The sequence below is a fragment of the Camelina sativa genome, chromosome 11 (assembly GCF_030686135.1).
Source record: "Camelina sativa cultivar CO46 ecotype springtype chromosome 11, ASM3068613v1".
Lineage (NCBI taxonomy): Eukaryota > Viridiplantae > Streptophyta > Magnoliopsida > Brassicales > Brassicaceae > Camelina > Camelina sativa.
Window position 1 is genome coordinate 39,053,656 of NC_141890.1, and position 27,238 is coordinate 39,080,893.

The window sequence follows — 27,238 nt, forward strand, 5'->3', positions numbered from 1 at the left end:
GATGATGTCTTCTCCTTTAGACTGGCAGATGTTCTCGACGTATCTCGATGACATCAAGATTTTCAGGGAGGAGTTTTCTTCTTTCTCTTTATCGCGTATTTCTAGAAATGCAAATATAACTGCTAACTCTTTGGCACGCCAAGCGCATACATCTCCGCTTAATGTTTTGTATGTAAACAATTTCCCACCTAATTTGGCTCATATGAGCTAATATTTTATTGTTAAAAAAAAAAGAGAGCTGCTTCAAAGAAGCTCCATTCTATAAGATCATATGATTTTCCCATGTATACTTCAAATTCTATAAAACATTTGAACTAACAGTTTACTAATAAATTTTACTTGTATTACTACTACGTCGTTGTTATTTAAAAAACAATGACTATTGAACTATCTCCTAGACTATCTGGAATGGTTACCCATTTATAACACTCACTTTTTTCTTTTTAACACTCCACATCATTTGCTCTCTCTTTCACATCATTATCCAACATTTACATAACTTTTACCCTTTTGTTTAATAAAATTACAATATCTTACCCCACCATTTTTATTTCATATTTTTCATTTTACTTATGTTTATGTTTGTTGTGATTACATATTATTAATAAACGTTAATATCAAATTAAATTTAAATAAGTAAATATTAAATAATTTTATAAAATAAAAATTGATTTAATATTTGTTTTTTATTTTATATATTATTTTTTAAAATTTTTACAAATAATAAAAGCGAAAAAATCATTACTAAAACACATAGAGTGAACATAAATTTAAAATGCAATACAATAAGCACACAACAAGTAAGGAAACACTCATAAATTAATTAGTACAATAATCTCAACTCACAAACTGAAAAATCTCATTCACCATGGAACATTCCGAATTGTGCTCATATGTGTTTGACTAGATCTGCTTGCAATTCGTGATGTACATTTGAATCACTCAACTCGGATCTATCAAGAACATGATTTGCAAATACGGGTAGCACTTCTGTCGAGAATGGTTGTTGAGTCACTAGCATCACTATCGTGGGTCCTTTTAGATCCACTAATTCGAGAGCCAGTATTTCCTCCTACTTGATTATCATAACGTGATTGATCACGTATAGCGAGCCATTCTTTTATATATTTGAAATGTCCTTTACCAGCACTTGAATATAATTCATGCGCTTTCGCCAATACATCATCCTCCGGCCACCTGCTTTGTTGCATAAATTTAGTGTTATCATGAGCGCCAACCCATTTGTTCATGCTTTTGTTCACGTAGTTATAGTGATTTCTTCATGCTTCTCCATCATGTGGATTATCAAATGAGCAATGTTCATTACAATATTCAGCAATTTTACCCTAGTATAACTCACCATTTTGGTTTTTGCCAATAATGTTGTGTGTTCCAAATTTAATTCATCCACTCAGTAAAACCAAATTTTGCTTAGTGGTCCATTTGAGACTTCTCCGATGAGCAGGGGTTAAATCCTCTGCATCTAGAATGGCTTCATGAATACGGCTAATACCACCAAGAGCCATTAATTTGTGTAAAAAACTCGGGAAAATCAGTTGCTCCAACATTCAAATCAATTTCATTATCCGTTGGAGCAGAAGAATAAGAGGGTGCTTGAGATGGATAAAACATCATCGATCTATGATATGGAGGATAGTTTGGAATGGCTGACTAGCATGAAAAATTTTGGTGGATAACTATAATTTGGTATATGCTGGGATTGGTTGGGAGATTAATTTTAAAACTGATAATTATTGGGATCTGGGTTGTTAAAAGAGTAATTAGAAAAATTTTGGGTGTTGAAAAGATTATTGTTTGGATCTATTTAGATAAAATGATATTTAAAGCTAAAACAAATGTTTACCGGAGACTAAACTTTTTTTTTGGTCTAAAGACAGATTTTTTTCTTCAGTCCAAATCAAATGAAAGTAGTCTCTATTTATGGCCTTTCTACCTCAGAATAACTTCTTGGTTTGGATATACTTCTATCCTCTGGTTAACTTGGATTGGATATACTTCTATCCTTTGTCCATTTTTGAATTTGAAGCATCAAGACCCTTCACAGGAGAGATCTTTGGCTTCATTCTCCCGCTTGAAGGAGAGCTTCGTCCAACCTGCATCCTTGATTACATGGCTTTTATGTTGTGGCTCTTGTGTTGCACGGCCAGCCATTGTTCTGGTAGGATGTTTTACAGAGAACTAGTTTAACGGCTCATTAAATTGGTGCTTTGTCACCTCTCTTTTGACAGCCAATTCTGGGATTGTTTTGTTTGCCCTTGTGGCAGATTCAATCATGTGCAACAAACCACTTTGTGTGTTTTTTGTTGTCCAAGGCGTCAACTCATTTCTTGGCTCTAGTGTTATCAAAGTTCGAGGACTCCACGATGACGTTTATTGTTTAAGTGTTAGGCTTGCTTTGCTCTATCTATCTATCTACTTTTACTATTTGCTTTGCTTTGCTTTTGTAGCAGCAAGTTTGAAAACTTTGATGGCTTTTGCCTTTTTGTGACATTTTCCTCTTTTGAAGGATGACTAGTAATTGTATCGTTTGGGTGCACAAAAAAAAATATACATTGACAATCAATAGAAAAGTTGCTAAAATATTGCTCACATAATGCTTTTATTGATGCTGTTATGGCTTCTACTGCTATTACAATCTCCAACAATTACTTCACACACCACAATGAGGTAACAATTTGTTTCAAACTTTTATTGTTTTCGGTTGCTTGAATCGAAAGTTAGGTTTTTTTTTTTTTTGGTACTAAGGATTAATGGATTGTGTTGTGATAGGTTATGTTTTTGGGGTATAGTGACACCATTTTGGTGAAGGTCTTATTCAGAGAAGGCCAAGGTACATACTCTCGCCTAATTAATGTATGAGTTTTATCTTTAGAAAACTATAAAAATTGAAAACTATATTTCTTTTGAATTAAAAGTTCGAAACCTAAATCTTCTCGAAATAATAGTTCAAGATCTATTAACCCACAAATTTGGGTTTCATGAGTTTACTTTTATTTAACCAATTATCGAATAAACTAATCAATGACAACCAGAAAAAAATATTCTAAAATATCTCTCTCCATCTATGTCACGCATCTCTCCCTAAAACGCTTTGGGTTTGAATGGTGAGGACGTGTAATATCTCGAACCCAAGTTTAGGGTGGGTGTCCATCGACACCAAAGAGAGTGTCGGTTGACACCACTAAATTGGTGGTGATTTGGTTCGTTCGGTTTAGCTTGGTTTGGGTTGGAAACCCTAGGTGTCGTTTAAAAAGGCATGAGCAACCTCTCTCTCTGTTGGTTTTTGGTCTTTTGTCGCTTTTATAGAAAGAAAGAGGAAACAAAGAGAATTGCCTTGGGAGCTTGTTTTAGAGAAAAGAAGCATAAGGGCTTTTTTTGGTGTTGTCAAGGAGAGAAGAAGAAGATCAGTAGCTTTCTAGGCATGAGTAGGTGGTTGTGGCATGGTTTCTTGCTGTTCTTTATCTCAATCTTCTCTCTTTGCTTAGGTGAGTGCATGACCATGTCTTATCTGAACAATTAAAGTTTGTGTGATTTATTTGGTGATTGTATGATTGATTCCTTTCTGTTCTGTGTGCTTTTGTGGTTTTTGTGTGGCCATGTGTGGCTTTTCTTGGTTGTGTCATCGTGGCTGATGATGTGGTGGAATTTTAGGGTTGATTGATGGTGGAGATCATCAACGGAGGTGTTCCAGAGTTTGGGTGTCGACCGAAACCAGGCATGTGTCAGTCGACACCATCTGATGTCGCGGAAGGAGATCGAATTGCAATATTAGTGCAGTCTGGTGGTGGTGTCGCGGAAGGAGATCGCGTTGCAGAATTGGTGCAGTCTGGTCGTGGTGTCGACTGACACCAGAAGGGGTGTCGATCGAGAATAGGTGTCTGTGGACGCAGTTTTGTTTCCAGTTGTCTGTTTTGGCTGTTTTTATGTTGTTTTCTTGTGTATGGTCTTAATTGTTTATGTGTATAGCCTAGTAGACGGAAGGATTGGCTCAATAAGTATTTATGATAATACTTATGCATCTCAATTGTTGTTGTGGTTTAGGTAATATGCGACGTGGAATCATGGCGATGAGGAGGAGGCTGATCTAGGATCTCGGTTATCATGGCTATGTTATGTTGTTGGAACCTTGAATAGAAATATGCTAGGTTGTTGGATAGAATAGTTAGGAATGTTCTTTTATTGATGATATGTTGGAGATGGTTATGTTGTTGGTATGTTTCCGTTGTGCATATTAGTTGTTGTTTATTTAATGATGATTTGTGGGTTGATTGGTTTAATTATGTATTATGGGATGATTAATTATTGTATTATATAAAACATGGGTCAGATTGTTTCAGGACAGTTGGGGCAGACAAATTCGTCAGTGGTTTAGTCCGCTATGTTTTAGCGCAAACATCAAATTGTTGCTAACCAACTCTATTTATACATAAAAGTTGTCTGGAGGTGATCTGTGGCGCTTTTATTTTTATTTCATTTGAACCTCATCACTACAAACTATACTTGATGAATTATAAGAAAAAGCAGTCTAATTTGCTGATAGATTTATCCATCCCAACCGTTGCTACCATTTAATCCCTTTTTTCTTACAAAGAATAATGGAAAGGAAAAAATTGGCACATGGGTATTAAACTTTAGTCTGATAATCATAGTATCATATATAACTATACTTACTGTTCCAATCAAGAATCTGCAACTAAAACATCTCTACAATCCAACCAAGCTCACGCATTATCTCCTTCTCCTCTGTTTTGTTTAGCCAAAAAAAGAAAAAAAAAAGGTGTGATCAACTGAATCGTTGAGATGCTTCAGCTTCACAGCATCGAGAGATTGGTTACTCCGACAATCATTCGTAAACGCCGCTCTACACTTTTGTCACAACCAATTTCTCCTACGGAAATTCAAGCGATCTAAACCTAGTCACTCAGATTCTAATGGGATTTCTATATTCGTTCGCATTCCATCTCAGAAATTTTCAAATGAACTTTGATTTCATCTCTCAATCGCTACTTCTCGTTTGTGATTCCAGAAAGCTAAAATCTAATAAATTCATCAATCTTTTTAGAGACAATGAATTCCATAAAGCGCAAACAACATCTATCACAATCTATGTCCCTAACGTCAAATCCCTATACAAATTATTTTTTTTCTATACAAATTAACAAACATCTAAGAGACCAAGTGAAATCTTATTGCTACCGCATGGTAGTAACTAGTAAATCCACCACTAAAGACCTTTTTCGTTCATTTATACTTTAATAACTAACCAAAAAAATAATTTATATAACTATTATCTAATAAGTGAGGTTGAGATAAAGAAAACACAAAACTAGAACTGTTTTAAGAATATATACAAAAATAGAGAGATAATATTATTACCTTAATTTAAAAAAAAATTAAGATTCAACTTAGAATAGACTGAGATTTAATACTAGAAACTAGAACTGAATTGTATATAAACAGTAAATTATCAAACATTATTTTTGATATCCAAAATATATAAATATTAGAAATATGGTACTAAGGGCATCTCCATTGGTTATCTTTGGTTGATATCTACATATTTGTTTATAATTAATTTTAATAATATTTAATAGTAAATGTCTTTACGTGTCAAAATAATGTCTTAGATGTCTATTTAGAGATATGTTCGCTCCTTTTTAGACACTTTAAAAACGCATTTTATTAAATAACATGAAAATTAAATTTAGAAAAAAAAGCTTAGACGCTAAACAAAAAATATCAATGGAGATGGTCTTAGATTCTCCCTAGATTTAATACTAACAGATAAAAAGCTTAAGAATTAGTGACCAGTGATTTTTCTTCTTTTTATCACAAAAAATTCTCAATACACTAAAATTAATGTTAGGGTAAACATTGAATTTCTCTTCCTCTAAACTAGAATCCAAATAAGTATACACTCAAGAACATTGTTGAAATATCTTAAAAAGTTTTGGTAATGGAAAAAAACTTAATTGAAGCAATAATTGGCTCATTGTTTTTTTCTTCGCCGATGTGGCCAAAAAGAAATTCATAAAACTTGTATAGAAAATATATATTTTTAGATAATGATTCGAATGTAGCAAAAACCCTAATACTTTTATCTCCCAGGCACTATTATAGAGGCGTCACTACCACCAATTTTCTTCGACGTCAGTAGGATTTTATCTCGCTCCTATGTTGCTCCCTTTGATCCTCTAGTTTTATTCCCCCTTTTTCCCCTCTTTTGTAATCTCCCCAAACCCCCGATCATCTAGATCTAGATGAAGGCTTGCTCTTCATCGTCTATAGAAGGATGTGGAGTCAGGCAAAGTCCATCCTCATTTGTTTTCGCGCAGCCTTGCCAAGCGGAGATGGAATCGATGTTTGGCGAGGAATCCTTCAGAGTTGCGTCTATCTTCCTGAAACGACCCGACACGTTTTTTTTAATAATAAATAATAATAATAAATAAATAAATACTCTACAGCTAGTGATCCCATACCCACTAGCCTCTTAACCACAACACACAAGAGCGGATAATATAAACCATAACAATATACCAACCCTTATCCAGTAGTTTAACAACCAATAATCAAAGTATAACAATTACAATAACCAAACATCAAGAAACATAGAACCAGCAACCTAGCAATGTTCTAATGACCCAACTCTAGCAACCAAGCAATGCCAAACAACAACCGATCGAGTCCCTAGAACATCCTCCTCTTCCTTGCCTTGATTCCACGATCACACTTTGCCTTTCCCTGCACCACAAACACAAATTGAGATGCATGAACATTTGATAAACACTCAGTGAGGAAATCCTCCCATCTACTAGGCTATACACACAAGCAACTGTAATTCCAATGTTCCAAAAAATCAACAAACAAAGCATACAAACCAGGAAAAACAAACATCATCTCGCTGGAAGGGAGGTGTCGACCGACACTGGCTCTTGGTGTCTACCGACACTACCCCACAGTGTCGATCGATGCCTCTTCACTAGTGTCGACCGACACCAATTGGTGTCGATCGACACTACCTCTGCAACCGCGATCCGCACGAAGCCGAGTCAAATCTCGCTCCTAAACTCCACCAAATCGCCCAATACTCAAAACCCAAGCCATATACGTCTGTAGGAACCTGTAGCAATCCATCCCAGCAAGAAAAACACACAAAAACAGCAACAAACAAGCAAAAACAAGGAATCACAGGCTTAGATCAGCCATGTTCATGCACTAACCTTTTTGCAGGAAGATTCTGACCAACAGCAACGAATCCAACCCACCTAGCAAGCTTCTAACTCCTTCCTTGCCTTAGATCTCTCAAGAAACAGCAAGGAATCTCACCAATCTCTCTCAAAAGCTCAAGAACAATGTTTTTTCCCTTTTCTATCAAAAACAACAAAGCGGCGACAAAAAACACTTCCCCAAACCCTCTTCTGCGACAAAACACTTAAATAGTTCAGTTCAATGGTTTTCCCTAAACCAAACCGACCAAAATCGACAATTAAGTCAATCTGGTCGAACCAGAAACTATTGGTGTCGACCGACACCCACCCCCAAAACGCAGAGTTTTGGTTCACGGTGTTACAATTCTCCCCCACCAACATAGATTCGTCCTCGAATCTCGAACAACCATCAGCCAAGGACTCCCGTGCAATCGTCTCCACGGCCCGCACTCCTCCGACCGATCTACGAAAGGTCACCTATAGGCGATAGACTCACGCTCCATGAATTATTTGCTCTCGATTTTTGGACTTTCCTTTACTCACAGGCCTAAACCTTGAGTTTTTATTGGCTCCTCATCAGGCCGAAGCCTGCATGCCATAATATTGGCTCCTCATCGGGCCTAAGCCCGCATGCCATAATATAGGGAAGTCCAACAATCGTCTCTCGGGTTGGCACCCTACAGCGCGCCCCCGGATCGATATCCAAAGTCGATATATCAACCATACTCTCAAGCCACAAAGTCTTAGAACATGGCAGTACTAGGAAAACTAAAGTCTCCCAAGAGTCGTGAGCAAACAATTCTAAACACGTCTGAGTCCTATCCCTAACCAGGTTTCCTTCCCGTGGCTCGCGTAGAACAACACAATGCCCTACCAACCACATATCCCCTCACTGGAATACCTCATGACCACACAAGGATCATCTCAATGCCACGAGGGCCGCCACGAAGGCCAACAAATGTCCTAAACAGGACCGCCACAAAGGCCAAACAAATGTCCTCAACAAGACCGCCACCAAGGCCAAAAAAATGTCCTAAACAGGACCGCCACAAAGGCCACTCGTCCCGAAGGACCGTCACAAAGACCACTTGTCCCGAAGGACCGTCACGAAGACCACTCGTCCCGAAGGACCGTCACGAAGACCATACATCCCGAAGGACCGCCTAAACAGGCAACATTAGCTAAACAACCTGCCACAAAGGCCACACAATTGGCTAAACAGCCCGCAACAAAGGCCACACAATTGGCTAATAAGCCCGCCACAAAGGCCACACAATTGGCTAATAAACCCGCCACAAAGGCCACACAATTGGCTAAACAGCCTGCCACGAAGGCCACACAATGGCTAAACGGCCCGCCACAAAGGCCACACAATGGCTAAACAACTCGCCACAAAGGCCACACAAGCCCCTCCAAGGCTCACAACAACTAAAAATGGACAAATTCTAACTCACATAAAACTTTCCATTTGTAGAACTTACCATTTCTGGAAACTTCAACTTTTAGAAACTTCTATTTCAGGAAACTTTCCCTCAAACCACCGCCTAACGGAAATTTCGTACCCCGAACACCACATCATCTTGTTACTTATTCGCATAACCAACCACCCCTAAGTGACCAAGTAAACAAGAGAGATGGGCTGGAATACTCCATTCCCACTCCAGCCACAGACTACAACTGGGACCAGACTAGACAAGTTCAAGTCGCGACCTGCTTCTCGAACCACTTTTTGAACCTTGCCTTCATCCTCGCCTCTGGCTCCCAAGTCTGCTCCTCAACACCATCACAGTCCCATAGAACTCTCATCAAAGGAATATTCTTCTTCCGAAGTTCCTTGATCCTCCTTTCGAGAACCCTCACTGGTCTCGCCTCCAAAGTCATGTTAGGCTGAAGATCCTCAGGAATCTTAGCCAACAACTGATCATCTTCACAAAGACAGTTCCGCAACATAGACACATGAAAAACTTTATGGAATGCATGGATAACCTCAAGTAACTCCAGTCTATATGCCACTGGTCCAACCCACTCAACCACTCTAAATGGACCCATATACCTCGGACTCAACTTAGTCTCAGTCAATGACCTGTTCGGACCCCGCAACATGGCCATCTTAAGGTACACTCTATCTCCAACCTGAAACTCAAGCTCTCTCCTCCTCTTGTCGGCATAACTCCTCTGCCTATCCTGAGCTTCTTTCATGTTCAGCTTGAGAACCTGAATCTTCTTTCAAGTCTCCTGCACAAAATCTGCCCCGTACATGCTCTTCTCCCCCACCTGGGTCCAACATAACGGTGTATGACACGGCCTCCCATATAAAGCCTCATAAGGAGTCATCCCAATACTCGCCTAGTAGTTGTTGTTGTAATCAAACTCTACCAAGGTCTGGTGATCTGCCCAATGGCCACCCCAATCCAATACACACATCCTCAGCAAATCCTCCAACGTCTGGATCGTCCTCTCTAACTGTCCATCTGTTTGGGGATGATAAGTTGTACTCATATGCACCTTAGTGCCCATCTCTGCCTAAAATACCCTCCAGAACACTGAAGTGAACTTGGAATCCCTATCAGACACAATGCTCGTTGGCACCCCATGCAATCTGACTATCTCCCTCACATACTTCTTAGCCAAGACCGCTGCTCCATCAGTCTTCTTGATGGCCAGAAAATGTGCCGACTTAGTCAACCGATCCACAATGACCCAAATAGCATCAAACATCCTGGACACTGGCAAACCAACCACAAAGTCCATAATAACCATATCCCACTTCCAGTCTGGAATGGGAAGACTCTTCAGCAATCCCCTTGGTACCTGATGCTCAGCCTTCACTAGCTGACACACATCACACCTTGCGATCCAACTAGCCACATACTTTTTCATCCCGACCCACAAGCAACTATAATTCCAATGTTCCAAACAATCAACAAACAAAGCATACAAACCAGGAAAAACAAACATCATCTCGCTGGAAGGGAGGTGTCGACCGACACCAGCCAAGTGTCGACCGACACCAGCCAAGTGTCGATCGACACTGGCTCCTGTTGTCTACCGACACTATCCCACAGTGTCTATCGATGCCTCTTCTGGTGTCGATCGACACTACCTCTGCAACCACGATCCGCACGAAGCCGAGAGTCAAATCTCGCTCCCAAACTCTACCTAATCGCCCAATACTCAAAACCCAAGCCATATACATCCGTAGGAACCTATAGCAATCCATCCCAGCAAGAAAAACACACAAAAGCAGCAACAAAAAAGCAAGAACAAGGAATCACAGGCTTAGATCCGCCATGGTCATGCACTCACCTCTTTGCAGGAAGATTCTGACCAACAGCGACAAATCCAACCTTCCTAGCAAGCTTCTAACTCCTTCCTAGCCTTGGATCTCTCAAGAAACAGAAAGGAATCTCACCAATCTCTCTCAAAAGCTCAAGAACAATGTTTTCTCCCTTTTCTCTCAAAAACAACAAAGCGGCAACACAAAACACTTCCCCAAAGCCCTCTTCTGCGACAAAACACTTAAATAGTTCGGTTCAATGGTTTTCCCTAAACCAAACCGACCAAAATCGACAATTAAGTCAATCTGGTCGAACTAGAAACTATTGGTGTCAATCGACACCACCCTTGGTGTCGATCGCACCCACCCCCAAAACGCAGAGTTTTGGTTCACGGGTGTTACACCTCCGTGACTGGACGCCCATTTCAAAAACATGTCACCCTCTAAGCTTCGCAGATCCATGTGTGCTTCCACCGGAGATGCAAATTAACTCCCCTGGGTATCCACAATATCCATAGAATCCCTGTCGATGAGCTCTGAACCTGAATTTGGCCTGCTAGCATTCCAAATGGTCTTGCCCAACTTCAAAAATCTCAGGTCTACTCTATTCTATTCTTTTGTTATCTGGTAGACATTATCTAGGTTATTTGGTAGAACTCAGTGTACAAAGACTGCATCTGAGAATCCACTTACCTAGAATGTTTTGGATTAACAAAGTGTTTGGTAGATCCCTGGTTATTGCTCAATTTGTGACATTTTTCTGCTGGGTTGCTAAACTGGAAGAATCAAGTCATATGTATCTCTACTATATCTAGCGATTCTAGTTCTCAACCAAACCCCTTTAACCACACCATGTTTGTGTTAATGACAACCCAAGCCAGTTTCACATGTTACATTGTCAATCCGACTGCATGCTTTGTGTGGATTTCTTAATCTCTTTGGCAAAGAGCGCCATATGAGAGAGAGAACCTACTTTTATTGCTATGGCTTGTGATATCTCTTTGGCTTTTGTTGGTCTTTGCTTCCCTTGTATGTTCTTATTATGCAATTTGTTGCCCTATGGTCTATTACCCTTGACTCCAACGGTTTTATCTGACGAGTTTAATCAAACCACTTTCAGAATCATCCCCACCATCTGGACTGCAGCCCGAATCCCTGCCAATGCATTGCTTCTGCTATTACTCCTCGCTCCGGTGAGATTCTTGGCGCTGATTCATCTATCAACGTCACAATGTCCTATGACCGTAACTAATTTGTCATCTATCAAGTTCTTCGATGATGATCAGTCTTGCAACCATGAACTCACATGTCTCAAGCTGTTTCTTAGCGTTTCACAGCTCTCATGGACCCTTGCTTGATGGTTTTTTTCTCTTTGTTTGTAGCTTTGGAGAAAGTATATCCTTTTAGTCCTATTAACCTTTTGAATTTTGGGATTTTGTCTTCCTCTACTTGTAATGTTTCTATTTGGATGAATGAAATCAACAGTTTGTCCAAAAAAGAAAAAATGATATTGATTCGAGTAAACTATCGTCATTCCCATCATTTCAAAAATTATAAAGTCGGTTTTTAAAAGTGATTTTGTTGGTGCGGGATTTAGCACCCACAACATACTGATCTAAACCAAAGGTAAACCTGTAACGCCCCGACCGCCACCTCTTAGTAGGCCCCAAGTCCACTCCCAGTAGATGGTTCCACTTTTTTTAATGGACCTCATGTCCTCTCACTAGGTATGTGAGTCCATCCATATTTGACGGTCGGTTTGCTACGTCAGGGAGGTTTAAAAACTTGTTACCGTCCCTTCAAATCACCACGTGATATTTCCCTGTGTTTTGTCCTCACTCGCACAGTCACTTTCTGGAAGGTCACCCATCCTAAGAATACTCCAGCTCAAGCACGCTTAACTCTGGATTTCTCTTAGGACCCTTGACCGAAAAGATAAGTGCACTTTGGTGACATATGTGGCCAAATCAATTCTTTTAAACCTCTACACATGTCCCTGAAATCAGGGTGTCATAAAACCGATCAGTTCTGAAGATCAACTAGATTAGGAGATCTCCCTTTTGGGCCGGTTAAACAGACTTGTAAGCGGAAGCCCACCGAAGTTAGCCGCCGACCACCGAGACTGCCTCCAAGTCCGACATGATCATTAAAAGGGAAATTTACCTTATATTCAATCTGAGATTTAAAGAAAATAAGATTATCTTGTAATCAAGGCACTGATATAAATATAGGGGTACCCGGCCCTCTTTCCTTGTAAAAGATCCAAAAATTAATACAAAAAACCATAGTTCTTCAATTAATATTGAGAAATCCCTAACTTGTTTTTCAAGAGATCTCAATTCTTCTTTTACTTTCTAGCTTTGATCCAGTTTTCGAGAGAGATATTAATTGAATTTGTTTTTCTTTTTAAACAAATTCATTTTGTGAATTCTAGATTCCAACAGATTTCAATAAACCGACATATTTGTTGTAGTGATATCCACTTATATCACTTTCTAATTATTAATAAGATATAATTCTATAATAATGAAATACTAATAAATTTATGTAATTACTTAATGATAGATGATATAAAACATGTTGCTTAACATCAATTATTCAATTAAAATAGATGATATCATTTTTGATATTCAAAAATAAAATTGAGACAAATTAATATATTTATTAATATTGCTTATTACAAGAAATGCATCATTTTTTTTTTCTGCGCCAAGGTAAGGTATGGACAATAAGTGTATACAGTAATACACGGAGATTACTTGAAACGAGGAAGAATCTTAAACGCTCGGCTCACGTCTCGAAAACAAACCAACTCACAATCCTGACTTAATTGAGGAAAACAATGCAAAAACACATGCTCTCATTTCCTATCGTAATCTTGTAGTAATTATATTTCAAGTTTCGATTTTTGTATATTTATTCTAAAATATTTGCTCATACATCAAAGCACATAATGGTAGTAAGTACTTGGTTATTTCATTCCCTTGTGTTATTTTTATCTCACTCTAACATTTTTTTTTTGGTCAAAAAACGCTTTCACATTGTATTATAGTATCAAATATCAACGGTAAGTTTAACTAAATTAAGTAGTACATGAACTGATAAATTCTAGTATATGAAGGCTAGTCATGGATGGTTTATGAACTGATAAATTCATTCTAAAATTGGAGAACTATATAGGGTTCGAATTTTTTCATTATCAACTATTGTTGGCCAATATTAATGTTTTAAGTACTTAGAATATTAGATTGGTTAAAGTCCTTGATTCACCACTATGTATATATATTTGAACAATTCATTTTTTTTTTCTTTTGAGATATTTTATGTATATAACTATTGACTTTTGTCATTTATGGATAGTGTCTGTGCAAACAGATTACGAAGAAAAAGCTAATGACTGTAATTAAATTAATCTAAAAAACAAAGAACAGAACCCCGAGGTAAAAGAAAAAGCCAGAGCATATGAAGTTTAGTACTTTCATAATATATACATTTCGTTTATAATCTTTCTTTCTTCTTCTTGCTTATTTCTAAAGCAAAACTTCCCTAAACCCTACGCCAAAGAGAGAGAGACTCAAATCGATGCAGAACCAAGAAGGCTGGTTTTGGATTTGAGAGCCAAATGCAAAATAAAAATAAAAATCTCCTTGTCTTTGCAAATGCCGATTCCAAGAAAAGCCTTAACTGTTGTTTCTCATTTTCCCATTACCTTCTCTCTGTTTTTAGCTTTCTTCATCTCCTCGACCTCCGCATCGACCAATGAAGTTGCAGCTTTGATTTCTTGGCTTCACAGCTCGACGATCTCGCCGCCTCCGTCAGTATTCTCCGGTTGGAATCCTTCTGACTCAGAACCATGTCAATGGCCTTACATTACTTGCTCCTCCTCCGAGAACAAACTCGTTACAGAGATCAATGTCGTCTCTGTTCAATTAGCTTTACCTTTCCCTCCTAACATCTCTTCGTTTACCTCACTTCAGAAACTCGTTATCTCCAACACTAATCTCACTGGAAGTATGTCTTCTGAGATAGGAGATTGTTCTGAGCTTAGAGTTATTGATTTGAGCTCAAACAGTCTTGTTGGTGAAATACCTTCAAGTCTTGGTAAGCTCAAGAATCTCCAAGAACTCAGTTTAAACTCCAATGGCCTCACTGGAAAGATCCCACCGGAACTTGGCGACTGCCTTGCTCTCAAGAATCTTGAGATATTCGACAATTACTTATCGGGAAATCTACCGCTAGAGCTTGGAAAGATCTCGACTATGGAGAGCATAAGAGCCGGAGGAAACTCAGAGCTTTCAGGGAAGATCCCAGAGGAGATTGGAAACTGTCTGAATCTGACGGTTTTAGGGCTCGCCGCTACGAAAATATCCGGTTCTTTACCTGTTTCGTTGGGTAAACTAAGTAAGCTTCAGTCTTTATCGGTGTATTCCACAATGCTCTCAGGTGAGATACCTAAAGAGCTTGGAAACTGCTCTGAACTTATCAATCTGTTCCTATATGACAATGACTTGTCCGGCACGCTACCAAAAGAGCTTGGAAAGCTTCAAAACCTAGACAAGATGCTTCTATGGCAAAATAATCTACACGGACCCATCCGTGAGGAGATTGGATTCATTCAAAGCTTAAATGCCATTGATCTTTCTATGAACTATTTCTCAGGAACCATCCCTGAATCGTTCGGTAACTTGTCGAATCTCCAAGAGCTTATGCTTAGCAGTAACAAAATCACCGGGTCAATACCTTCGGTTCTAAGTAACTGCACACAGCTTGTTCAGTTGCAGATTGACGCCAATCAGATTTCAGGTTTGATTCTGCCGGAGATTGGATTGCTTAAGGAGCTCAACATCTTCTTGGGATGGCAGAATAAGCTAGAAGGGAATATTCCGGCAGAGCTAGCCGATTGTCAGAATCTTCAAGCTCTTGACTTGTCTCAGAATTTTCTCACAGGAGCTATACCTTCTGGATTGTTTCAGCTTCGTAATCTGACTAAGCTCTTGCTTATATCCAATGCCATCTCCGGTGTTATCCCACCGGAGATCGGAAACTGCACTTCACTTGTCAGATTAAGGCTTGTCAATAACAGAATCACAGGAACAATCCCTAAAGGAATAGGGTTTCTTCAGAACCTTAGCTTCCTCGACTTGTCTGAGAACAATCTCTCCGGTCAGGTTCCTTCAGAGATAAGCAACTGCAGACAACTCCAGATGCTGAACTTGAGCAACAACACTCTTCGAGGTTATCTCCCTCTCTCTTTGTCTTCTTTAACAAAGCTTCAGGTACTTGATGTCTCTTCAAATGACTTGACTGGTAAGATACCTGATAGTCTAGGTCATCTCGTTTCGGTCAATCGGCTCATTCTTAGTAAAAATTCCTTCAGTGGTGTCATCCCTTCGTCTCTCGGTCACTGCACCAATCTTCAGCTTCTTGATCTCAGCAGTAATAACATCTCTGGAACCATACCAGAGGAACTCTTTGACATTGAAGATCTAGACATTGCCTTAAACTTAAGCTGGAACTCATTAGATGGCTTTATCCCAGCAAGGATCTCAGCGCTTAACCGCTTATACGTGCTGGATATTTCGCATAACATGCTTTCAGGCGACCTCTTCGCGCTATCCGGTCTAGAAAACTTAGTCTCTCTGAATATCTCTTACAATAGATTCTCAGGTTATCTCCCAGACAGTAAAGTGTTTAGACAGCTGGTTGGAGCAGAGATGGAAGGAAATAATGGACTATGTTCCAAAGGTTTAAGGTCTTGTTTCGTCAGTAACAGTACACAGTTAAGTACACAGCGCGGTCTCCACTCACAGAGATTAAAGATAGCCATTGGATTGCTAATCAGTGTGACAGCGGTTCTAGCGGTATTAGGCGTGTTAGCGGTTTTACGGGCAAGACAAATGATTCGGGACGGTAACGATTCAGAGACTGGAGAAAATATGTGGACATGGCAATTCACACCTTTTCAGAAACTCAACTTCACAGTCGAACACGTACTCAAGTGCTTGGTAGAAGGTAATGTTATAGGAAAAGGTTGTTCTGGGATAGTGTACAAAGCTGAAATGCCTAACCGAGAAGTCATCGCAGTGAAAAAACTCTGGCCAGTGACAGTGACGTTGCCTAATCTGAATGAGAAGATTAAAACATTTGGAGTTCGAGATTCATTCTCAGCTGAAGTCAAAACACTTGGATCGATCAGACACAAGAACATTGTAAGGTTCTTGGGATGTTGTTGGAACAAGAACACTAGACTTCTTATGTATGATTATATGTCAAATGGGAGTTTGGGAAGTTTGCTTCACGAGAGAAATGGAGTTTGTAGCCTAGGATGGGAGGTTAGGTATAGGATTATACTGGGTGCAGCTCAGGGTTTGGCTTACTTGCACCATGACTGTGCTCCTCCCATTGTTCATAGAGACATCAAGGCTAATAATATTCTGATTGGTCCAGATTTTGAACCTTATATTGGAGATTTCGGGCTTGCTAAGCTTGTTGACGATGGGGATTTCGCTCGTTCTTCCAACACCATTGCTGGTTCATATGGTTACATAGCTCCAGGTACTTCCCTCATTTTCTATTTTCCTACTAATTAATAGATTGACTTGAGACATCATAGTTACTAGGATATATAGTAGGATTCTAATCAAATTTGTAGAAATTTGTAGTAGTATTAGGGGACTTAATTAATCCATCCCTAGTTACTAGCAGAAAATATCAATTGGTAATAATCTTATATATTCCCATATGTAGAATACGGATACTCAATGAAGATAACAGAGAAAAGCGACGTGTATAGCTACGGAGTCGTGGTTCTAGAGGTACTAACGGGTAAGAAACCGATCGATCCAACGATACAAGACGGTCTCCACATAGTGGACTGGGTCAAGAAAATCAGAGATATACAAGTAATCGACCAAACATTGCAAGCGAGACCAGAGTCAGAGGTCGAAGAGATGATGCAAACGCTAGGAGTCGCGCTTCTATGCGTTAATCCAATACCCGAAGACAGGCCTACAATGAAAGATGTGGCTGCTATGCTTAGTGAGATACGTCAAGAAAGAGAGGAATCAATGAAAGTTGATGGTTCTTCGGGAAGTTGTAACAATGGAGGAGAACGTCGCAGAGATGATTCTACTTCATCGGTAATGCAACAAACGGCTAAGTATTTGAGAAGTAGTAGCACGAGTTTTTCGGCGTCTTCTTTGCTTTACTCTTCTTCTTCTTCTGCTACTTCCAATGCTAGACCAAATCTTAAATAGGTGGGTAATTATGTTTCTAAGTGAACAAGCTTCTACGTCTGATGTTTTTTTTAATCTATATAACGTTGAGATGAACTCTTTGTTTTCAACCAAGAAGATATTAACGAGACTAATCTCGTCTTTGAAAGCAATCTCAAACAAGATAGATTATGCTCTTAAAGAGCTTATTGATAGAGAAATCTAAAACTGAAAAATGAGATAGCTCATAGAGCTTTATTCAAGTGCATAAAGAAAAGGGGAAGATGAATAAACTAGATTGTCACCAAGAGATTAGGATTTGATTGAACTTCACAAGAGCCATGTGTATAGGAGATTAGTCGATCTCACTCAGAGGTATTTGCGACCTCTCTGTCTCACTAAGAGCTCAGGTTTCCTTTACCCGTTTAACTCTTCTAATCTGTCATGACAAATAAAATTTCTCTTCCCACAACTACTTCAATCTTCCTTGTTATTTGCTTCTCATCTATTAGCCAACTACACTTAGCATAAAACCAATCTGTTTCTCTCTTTGACATTGTAACAAACACCTTGTGTGCGCCCAATTAATACCTCCATGACCCTAAAATATACAAAATAACAGAGGGGGTGAGACCAATGTTTGAAGCCAAAGACAATGTCAAATTTTACCTGTGATCTATGGATAAATGGCATAATGATTTCCCATTTCTGTCTCTAATCTTTTCAATTCGTCCCCTGCAAAGGAAATAAACAAACTCGTTCTTCTTATTGAGTATCTTCGTTTTTTGCTACCGGAAGCAATCATGATTCCGATCACAAAGAACATCTAAGGCCATTCATTCGATTCGATTGTTTTGGTATTGGCACTAAAAAAAATGGTTGATTGCATCACTTAAATAGTATCACAAAAGTAAATGATATTAATTTAAATGACTTATTAATAAATGATGCATGCTTATGTATTTAGCATCAGTTATTATTATTGATGTCGTAATCAAATAATTTGACATCAGTTAAATAAAAGTGATATAATTTATTTGAATTTGCATCAATTCAAAAAGATTTAACAGAAAATATAATTTACATCACTTAATATAATGATAAAAATTTTATATCAATTAAATAAATGATACAAAACTGATATCAATAATAAAATGATGTTAATTCACGCACATTCGATTTAAATTAAATAAATATATATATTCCAGAATTTTATTATATCAGTTGCATATAACTGATGCAAGTTAATATTAATTTACATGTGTCAAAACTCAAAATATTCAATATTAATCTCTTTTATTCTCCAAGGATCAATTTATTTTTCCATAAAAAATCAGAATCAAACATATATTACTATTTCCCAAAAAAAGTTTTATAAATTTCTATTATTAATTATTTTAAAAATACGAAAATAATATTTTTTAAAATAGAAATGATGTTTATGTTTATTTTATTTATGAAAATATAATAAATACGTTTTCCACCTAACAAACCTGCAAAAATATTTTATTTTCAAAATAATTAATCATTATTTCACAAATATTTCCATAATTAATAATTATTAAAAAAATCGTAAATGTTTAAAAATCACTATTATCACAAATGTTTAAAAATCAATATTATCACAATTAATCAATATTATCACAAATGTTTAAAAATTAATATTATCACAAATATTTTCCATAAATAATAATTATAAAAATAAAAGAAAACAGATATGTTTAGATATCGTAACCTGTTCTCCATCTATATAAGAAAAAAAAATTTGAGAGTGATCAAATCAAAAACTTTAGTAGAAGTTCTTCTTTGAATGTCAACAAGACAACCACTGGTAAATCAAATTATGCATTTACAACACATCTTCAACATATAATCATCACATCTAAAACATTTAAAGGTAAAATTTATTTTCTTCTCCCTATTTTATATCAAGTTTTTTTTATGATCAAATATAGAATTCTAATTGTTCCTCTGTTATTTTTGTTTATGTACTCAGAAAATCTCAAGATGAAACAACAATGTCATGAAGACAATGGAAAAGAAAGGGAGGGAACATAAGCAATATGTGTTTCATATAAGAAGATACATATGACACTTCAGCAAGAAGAAAAAAAGCTCAGTTATCAATTTATGATCTGAGTTCATATCAGTCCTTTTTTTTCTGTTTGTAATTCAACGTTGAATTTATGATCTGATCAGTTCATATCAGTTTTTTTTCTTTTTGTTGAATCTATATTAAATTAGATGCATTGTATTTATGTTTATTTATTTATTTTGTAAATAACAATTTTAATAAAAGATATTAGTACATATTCGAAAAGATTTTAATAGATATCAAACACAATTTTTTTCATATTAAAATAATTTCGAAAATATTTTAAATAAATGAATCTGTTATTATTATTAAAACAAGAAATATTTTATTAGTATCAGTTATTCATAAATGATACCAAATATTAAAATCATTTATAAAAACTGACACAATAATTTAAAATCATTTGTTATAACTGATTTAATATAACATTAGTTTGAAATAAATTGATGTAAATTATTTGCATCAACAAATAATAAATAATTTTTTAAAGTGATACAAATTATATTTACATCATTTAAATCTGATGCAAATATAGAAAAAAAATGATTTAAAACAACACATTTTTTGTAGTGCGGCTATAAAACAGCTGGATAACTTGAAGAAATTGTCTTGTCTAAGGTCCGGGAAATCAAAATTAATAATGTACTGTACAAAAGCATCTCTCCAAAACATGTTTCAGTGAGACAAAAAAGACACTTAACTTGATAACATCATGAGAATGTGAAACTGGAGATAAAATGTCTCCTTTTATTATCGAAAAAAAAAACTAAAACAAATCGGGTTACGGTCGATTTCAAATTCATAAAACAATATAGACATCCTTTTATTTGGAAAAAAAGATTAAGCCATAAAAAATGGAAAAAAGGAAATAAATATTAATTAATAAACAATAATTTCCTTTGGATTTGGGTCCTAGGTTTTGATAGAAAACCAAACCTAAGGCCGCAGACGGCCAGACCTAATCATAGAGAGCCTAACTACGGACGTGAGAGAGAGAGATTAAAGAAGCTTTTACAAGGTGCTTTTTGATTAATCCACAAGAGAATCCCTAAAGCTTCTTCTGCGTTCCGAGTATATGACAACTCTTGAAGATTCTTTTTACACAGATCTGGACGACTTATCTGATAACGAAACCGAACTAGAAGATGGAAGAGACAAGGAAGAAAAGATTGATATGGACATGGCAGAGTTAGAAGAAACCCTTAACTATGATGATCTCGAGAGCGTTTCTAAGCTACAGAAAACTCAGAGATACGCTGATACAATGCAGAAAGTGGAACAGGCAGCTCTCGGAAAGGATTTAGAGATATTCGAAGATGATCTTGAATACAACAAGCTAATTGTGGATTGCAATAAGCTCTTGGTTGATATAGAGAATGAGATTGTCATCATCCACAACTTTATCCGCCACAAGTACAAAGTTAAGTTCCAAGAGCTTGAGACGCTGGTACATGACCCAATCGATTATGCCCGTGTTGTGAAAAAAATTGGGAATGAGACAGATTTAACAACCCTTGTTGATCTCGAAGACCTTGATCTTCGACCAGCGACTAATATTGCTCTTTCACTTGCTTCTTTAACCACAAAAGGGAACCCACTTCCAGATGATGTCCTACGTAAGACGTTAGACGGTTGTGATCGGGTTCTTGATCTTGACTCCGCAAGAAAGAAGGCTCTTGACTTTGTCGAAAGCAAGATGAGATACATCGCACCAAATCTCTCGGCCATTGTCGGGAGTGCTGTTGCAGCCAAGCTCATGGGAACTGCTGGAGGTTTATCAGCACTTGCAAAAATGCCTGCCTGTAATGTTCTACTTCTTGGCCACAAGAGGAAGAACCTAGTCGGATTCTCTACTCAACGTCACAGTCTCGTGTGGGTTATCTAGAGCAGACAGAAATTTTCCAAAGCACGCCTCCTGGACTTCGAAGTCGCGCTAGAAGGCTCTTGGCTTCAAAATCGACTTTGGCGGCTAGAGTTGACGCTACTAGAGGAGATCCATCTGAAACAAAAGGGAAAGCTTTGAGGGAAGTAATCTGCAAGACTATTGGTAAGTGGCAAGAACCTTCTCCTGCAAGGCAACCTAAGCCACTTCTTGTTCCTTATTCTGAGCCTAAAAAGAGAAGGGGTGGTATCCGTCTAAGAAAAAGGAAAGAAAGGTATCAAGTGACAGACATGAGGAAGTTAACCAACAGGGTATCCTTTGGTACACCCGAAGAGAGCTCTCTTGGTGATGGATACGGTGATGGATATGGAATGCTTGGTCAGGCTGGGAGCAATAGGCTGCGTGTTTCGAGGAAGCTTAAAATTAATGCTAAAAAGCGACCGAACACAGGTGGTGCTACTACCTCTGGTTTGAGGACATCAAGTTTGGCTTTCAGTCTTGTGCAAGGACTAGAGTTGTGCAATCCTCAAGCAATCGGATTAGGCAGTGGGATTCAAAGCAGTTACTTTTCAGAGTCAGGAGAACTCAAGAAGATGTAAACTTCCCACACAGAAAGAGAAAACTTGAATAGGACATCTCAAACGAACCTCTATTTCTCACAAATTGTTGAGACTATATTTCTAATTTATTTCAAGAATGTTTCATTAATTAGTTTTTACTAATCAAGTTATAATTGCAACCATTTTTTTTGTTTTCTGGCGACCAGAAAATGCTAAAAACAGTGTTGTTTTGTGATCTCTTTAGCTATCATCCTTAATAGCTACAACCAGTTTTGAAAATGGAACCGACATGGATGCTCGATCCAAGGATCATTGCCTACTTTCACTTGCACTGAGTCCAATCATATAATTCATGAGTCTTGGTTGATAGGTTGTAAACATATAGAGGAGAGTTTAAAGAAGAATCATTCGTGATGTTTAAGAAGTTTAAGGTAATTTGTGTATACACTGAGTTTAAACATCCAATGAGTTCAACCAATTTTGTGAAATAGATAAGATTCATTAGAATTTACTACAACTTATACATCGCATCATCTTCTGATGTATTGCAGGAATCTTAGCCTCTCATCTTAATTCCTAACAAACTTCGCCTAGGATATTTTGGCATCTCTGAAATTTATAAATATGGTTATCTTTAAGGGAACAATATGTGATGGTTGATCCATTTTAAATTTACAATAGTTATTTCTCTTTTCTTCTTAATATAAACAAAACATTTGTTTGCCAAAAAAAACCCCAAAATTTTAACTTATTGATAAATCATGGAAGTTCCGCACCATTGCCCATAATCTCCCGTCAATCGAGGTCAGTGGTTGATAATACCATGTTTAAGGCGTAAATTACTCTCCCAAAGACACTAGAACGCCACCTACTTGGTGATTTTGAAATAATTTTTTTTTGTTGATTGGAAATGCAAAAAAAAATTCCTATAATACTACAGAAATCTAGTTGTATATAATGTTTCTGTTATATTTTGTATATATATATATATATATAATATATATATACTAACACCAAAATAAAATTTATATTTTCAAAGCAATTTCCCATGCATGCTCTCCATGTGAATGCAAAAATTGTAAATAATAATAAAAGGGAAAGTCTGCCCAATCCTAGTGATGTCGCAATTTTCTATTGAATAATAAATAGTTGTTTTATAACAAAGCTTAAAGTTTTATTAGAATTTATTCAAAGATATAATAGAGTAATTGAGATTACAAAATATAAAATTAAGGAGGAAGGATATTTGAGGGTTTAGAGGATTTAGGTTTGCAGCAGCACGTTAGTCCTTTACAGTAGCCTCCAGGAAACCCCATGCCAATGCAAAGTGTCTTGCAGTCTGGTTTAACTCCATGTGCACATATACCCGGACACTTTGGATCATATATTTCTGATCTTGAGTCCAATCCTGTATAAATATTATATCCATAACCCAAAAATCAACCATTATATATCATCAATATGCTGCAAAATATATTTTAATTACTATTATAAATCTACTATTATTTTTTTTTGTCAATCAAACATTAATTAAAAAAGAACTCCACGGTTAGTAGCCCAAATCGGTGGGAAAATGTTTACAAAAGAAGTTGCAGAAATAAAAGATCTAGACGACTGTGCAAGGCAACCTGCCCTCAGATTCGAGGAACGTGTAATCTTTGACAAAGAGAAAAGTGGAAAAGCTGTCTTTAGCATGTGAAAATCGTCTAAAATATTTGAAACCTACTAAAATTTATATTAAAGGAAAAACAAACATGAACAAAAATGTAATTATTTTGTGTGTGTGGGGTGGTGTGCGGGGGGGGGGGGGGGGAAGAGAAATAATATTTCTTAAATTTGTTACTGTATTCTACTTGTAAATAATTTTAGATTATACCTTACAAATAATAAGCATTAATATAATTTGGTATACTTAACTCACCTTTGATGAAAAATAATACAATGATAAAAACTGTAGTGAGATTGTATGGAGATTTCCGAACATCCATTTAAAAGAAATAGTAATCTTGGTATATTGAGAGTGAATGCTATTTATCAGTTTTTTGTAGTAGTAATTCAAGAGATTTGAGCTCTTGATATAGTCAAGTTCAAATCTAAGTCATGCATGTTTAGGTGGAAAATTAATTAGTATATAATTTGTTTTGGCAACGTGAGAAATAGCTAGTAAGGTAACTTTGACTTTTTTATACAATAAATACAATGTTATAAGAAAGAGTCTTTATTAACCCTTTAGTCAAGTTCAAATCTAAGTTATGCTTGTTTAGGTGAAAAAATTAATTAGTATATAATTTTGTTTTGGCAATGTAAAAATTAATTAGTTTATAATTTTGTTTTCTACCTTAATATAATAAACACAATAATAAGAAAGAGTCTTTATTAAGCCTTTTTAAAAAAAGTCTTTATACAATGAAATTTTTTCTCATTATTTTAAAGTGTTTCTAACAGAGTAATAGCAATAATTAAATAACTATATTTTATTTTCTATTTCCAAAATGGATGTATGACATTTTTTATAATTATGGTGATTCATCTGATGGTTATGTTTTTTTATATAAATAATATAATTTAGTTTTAATAACATCACTTTGTGTTTTTCTTTAAAACACTTTACTCCTTTCTTTTTTTTTGTGTGCACCAAACACTTTACTCTATTTCCAATTATGTTGATGAAGTAATATTAATTTACTCTATTTCCAATTATGGCTTTTCTCTCTTCTCCTTCCTCCACCTCATCAATTCTTATTTTCAATTTTAATAAATTAATTCACATCATCAAAAAACATAAAATCTAAAGATAATGCATCAATTAATTCACTCATTTGTATAATATTTTATTATTATTAAAAACAATCATTTAAATAATAATTTAAACTAAAATATAAACCAAACAAAATGAAAAAAATACAGTAAAAAAATATAAAGTAAAATATGAATAGAGATTAATTAAACAAAGATATATAACAAAAAAAGAGAAAATATTAATCAAGTGCTCAAGAATTAAAATAATATATATTTATGAGAAATGTAGAAGGTTAATTGAAAAAAATATAGTAAAGAAAACCTATTCTGAACATCACACACACCAAAAAAATATAGTGAAAAATACTAAGAAGGAATTTGAAAAAGCTACTTGTAATAAAAACAATTACATCGTAGTGGTAGATTGTAGAATTTTAATTAACTTTTTTTAAAAAAATCTATGTTTGGATAAATACACATAAAAATGAGAATCAATATAAAAGAACACTATATAGACCATAGTAGACTATAAATATTTTAAAGTAAAAAAAATATATATGTGAACATAATTTTTCTTTTGTCAAACAGTTAAGATAAAATTTGCGAAATTTACATGTAGTATATAACACTGTTAAAGAAATTTGCGACAAATGGTAGGTATATTCTCTAATTTTTTTTATGTCTACGTTAGTAAGTAATGATCACTCATCCGATAAAAAAAAGAGTATTGGAAGATGAAAAATAGTTATGATATATCTTCATAATCAATCTATATATATAAAGCTAACTTTGCTCATTTCTCCTTCCTCCACATCAGAATCCACCTAATTAATTTTTTTTATATAAAGAATACTATTTTTAATATTCATTCATTGCATATTTATTAATTATAATTAATAATAAAAAAAATAAATAAAAAATGAATTAACTAAAATTAATTAAATTTTAAAATAGTATAAACAATAATATAATTTTTAGTAAATAATAAAATAATAACTATCTAAAAAGAAATTAAGTAAATTAAATGAAAATTTTAAAATAGTAAAAATAATACTATAAATTTGTTTTAGTAATAATGTTATTATTAAAATTATAACCAAATTATATTCCAAAATTTAGAATGTGTTAATGAGTTTTAGAATGTAAGTAAGATTTTAATGCATGGTTATGTAATTGTATTTACAAAAATCTAAACATGAAAATAAAATTGAAGTGAAACATTAGTTTCTAAGAAACATATATCATAAAGATTTATTATTAAATTTTACTTATAAGAAAGAAAAGATTAATTACTTAACTTAACTGAACTTAAAAGTTTTGATCTAAAACAAATACATTGTAAGGGGCACACTTTTTTTTGGGAAAACTATGAAAAAGAATTTTGAAAAAAATAATCTATTTAAAAAAACAAAATCAATGGTCAGGAAATATAAAAAAATGATATGCAAACCGTTACAAAAAGTGGCATGTTTGTGTAGCATATCTCATAAGGTATATTATCAAATGGAGCTACAATTTTATAACATGATATAAAACATATATAACAAATATAACATATATATATATATATATTATCAAATGCTTTTAACCCAAAACATTGACAAAAACAACATATTTAAAGTACACTATGTTTTTTTAGAAGACGAAGCTGGGGTTGCATCACAAAATTAACATCTGCAAATAACATATGAGATTTTAGAAAAATATGTAGTTTGGATTAGTGAATAGATATTCATTGTGGGGTTTAAATGTTTCATCATTTATGTTGTAAACACACAGATGATGGATCTTCCATAACCGGCCCATACATGTCCTAGTGTGTAAGGCCTATGGCCGAAGGCCCATTACCTATTTCCTATTCCTAGTCGGTTTTGTACTAAGGGTTTATCTATCCCTATATATGTAACATTCGATTGAATTAATAATAAGAAGAAGAGAAAACCTTCTTCGAGTTTCTCTAGTTTACAACACGTTATCAGCACGATTTGTTCTAAAATCCAACTGAAAAAAACCCTAAACCCTAAACCGCCGCCACACACCATCCTTGGTTCGTTCAAGCTCAAAAAAATCGGATCAAGTTCTGTTTGTTGTCAGCTCATGTTCGTGATCAAATTTCTGTTCGTTTTTTGTCCGAGGTTCGTGATCAAAAGCTCAAGGTACATCCGAGGTCTTTAGCTCCCGGATCAATCCAGTCAACCCCAAACGGTGGAAGATAAATAATCAAACCTTATAAGAACACATG

The 27,238-nt window shown here is 35.7% G+C and overlaps 1 protein-coding gene, 3 long non-coding RNA genes and 1 pseudogene across 4 annotated transcripts; 3 read left to right on the plus strand and 2 right to left on the minus strand.

The window, feature by feature from the left end:
• Positions 1–13,949: 13,949 nt before the first annotated feature.
• On the plus strand, positions 13,950–17,889 carry LOC104725378 (LRR receptor-like serine/threonine-protein kinase RGI2). The gene is made up of 2 exons (XM_019232435.2): positions 13,950–17,061; positions 17,254–17,889. Exons 1-2 carry the CDS (start codon positions 14,166–14,168, stop codon positions 17,760–17,762), a joined length of 3,405 nt encoding a protein of 1,134 aa, XP_019087980.2. The 5' UTR covers positions 13,950–14,165; the 3' UTR covers positions 17,763–17,889.
• LOC147935149 (uncharacterized) lies at positions 17,863–18,588 on the minus strand. The gene is made up of 2 exons (XR_015570629.1): positions 18,390–18,588; positions 17,863–18,321 (listed from the first exon to the last, which is right to left on the minus strand). It is a non-coding gene; the product is annotated as an uncharacterized LOC147935149 (long non-coding RNA).
• A 907-nt stretch (positions 18,589–19,495) lies between these two features.
• Positions 19,496–20,040, plus strand: LOC147935150 (uncharacterized). Its single transcript, XR_015570630.1, has 2 exons — positions 19,496–19,617; positions 19,717–20,040. It is a non-coding gene; the product is annotated as an uncharacterized LOC147935150 (long non-coding RNA).
• A 705-nt stretch (positions 20,041–20,745) lies between these two features.
• On the plus strand, positions 20,746–22,476 carry LOC104728713 (U4/U6 small nuclear ribonucleoprotein Prp31 homolog pseudogene; annotated as a pseudogene).
• A 933-nt stretch (positions 22,477–23,409) lies between these two features.
• Positions 23,410–24,403, minus strand: LOC147935151 (uncharacterized). Its single transcript, XR_015572982.1, has 2 exons — positions 24,179–24,403; positions 23,410–23,665 (listed from the first exon to the last, which is right to left on the minus strand). It is a non-coding gene; the product is annotated as an uncharacterized LOC147935151 (long non-coding RNA).
• Positions 24,404–27,238: the final 2,835 nt, after the last annotated feature.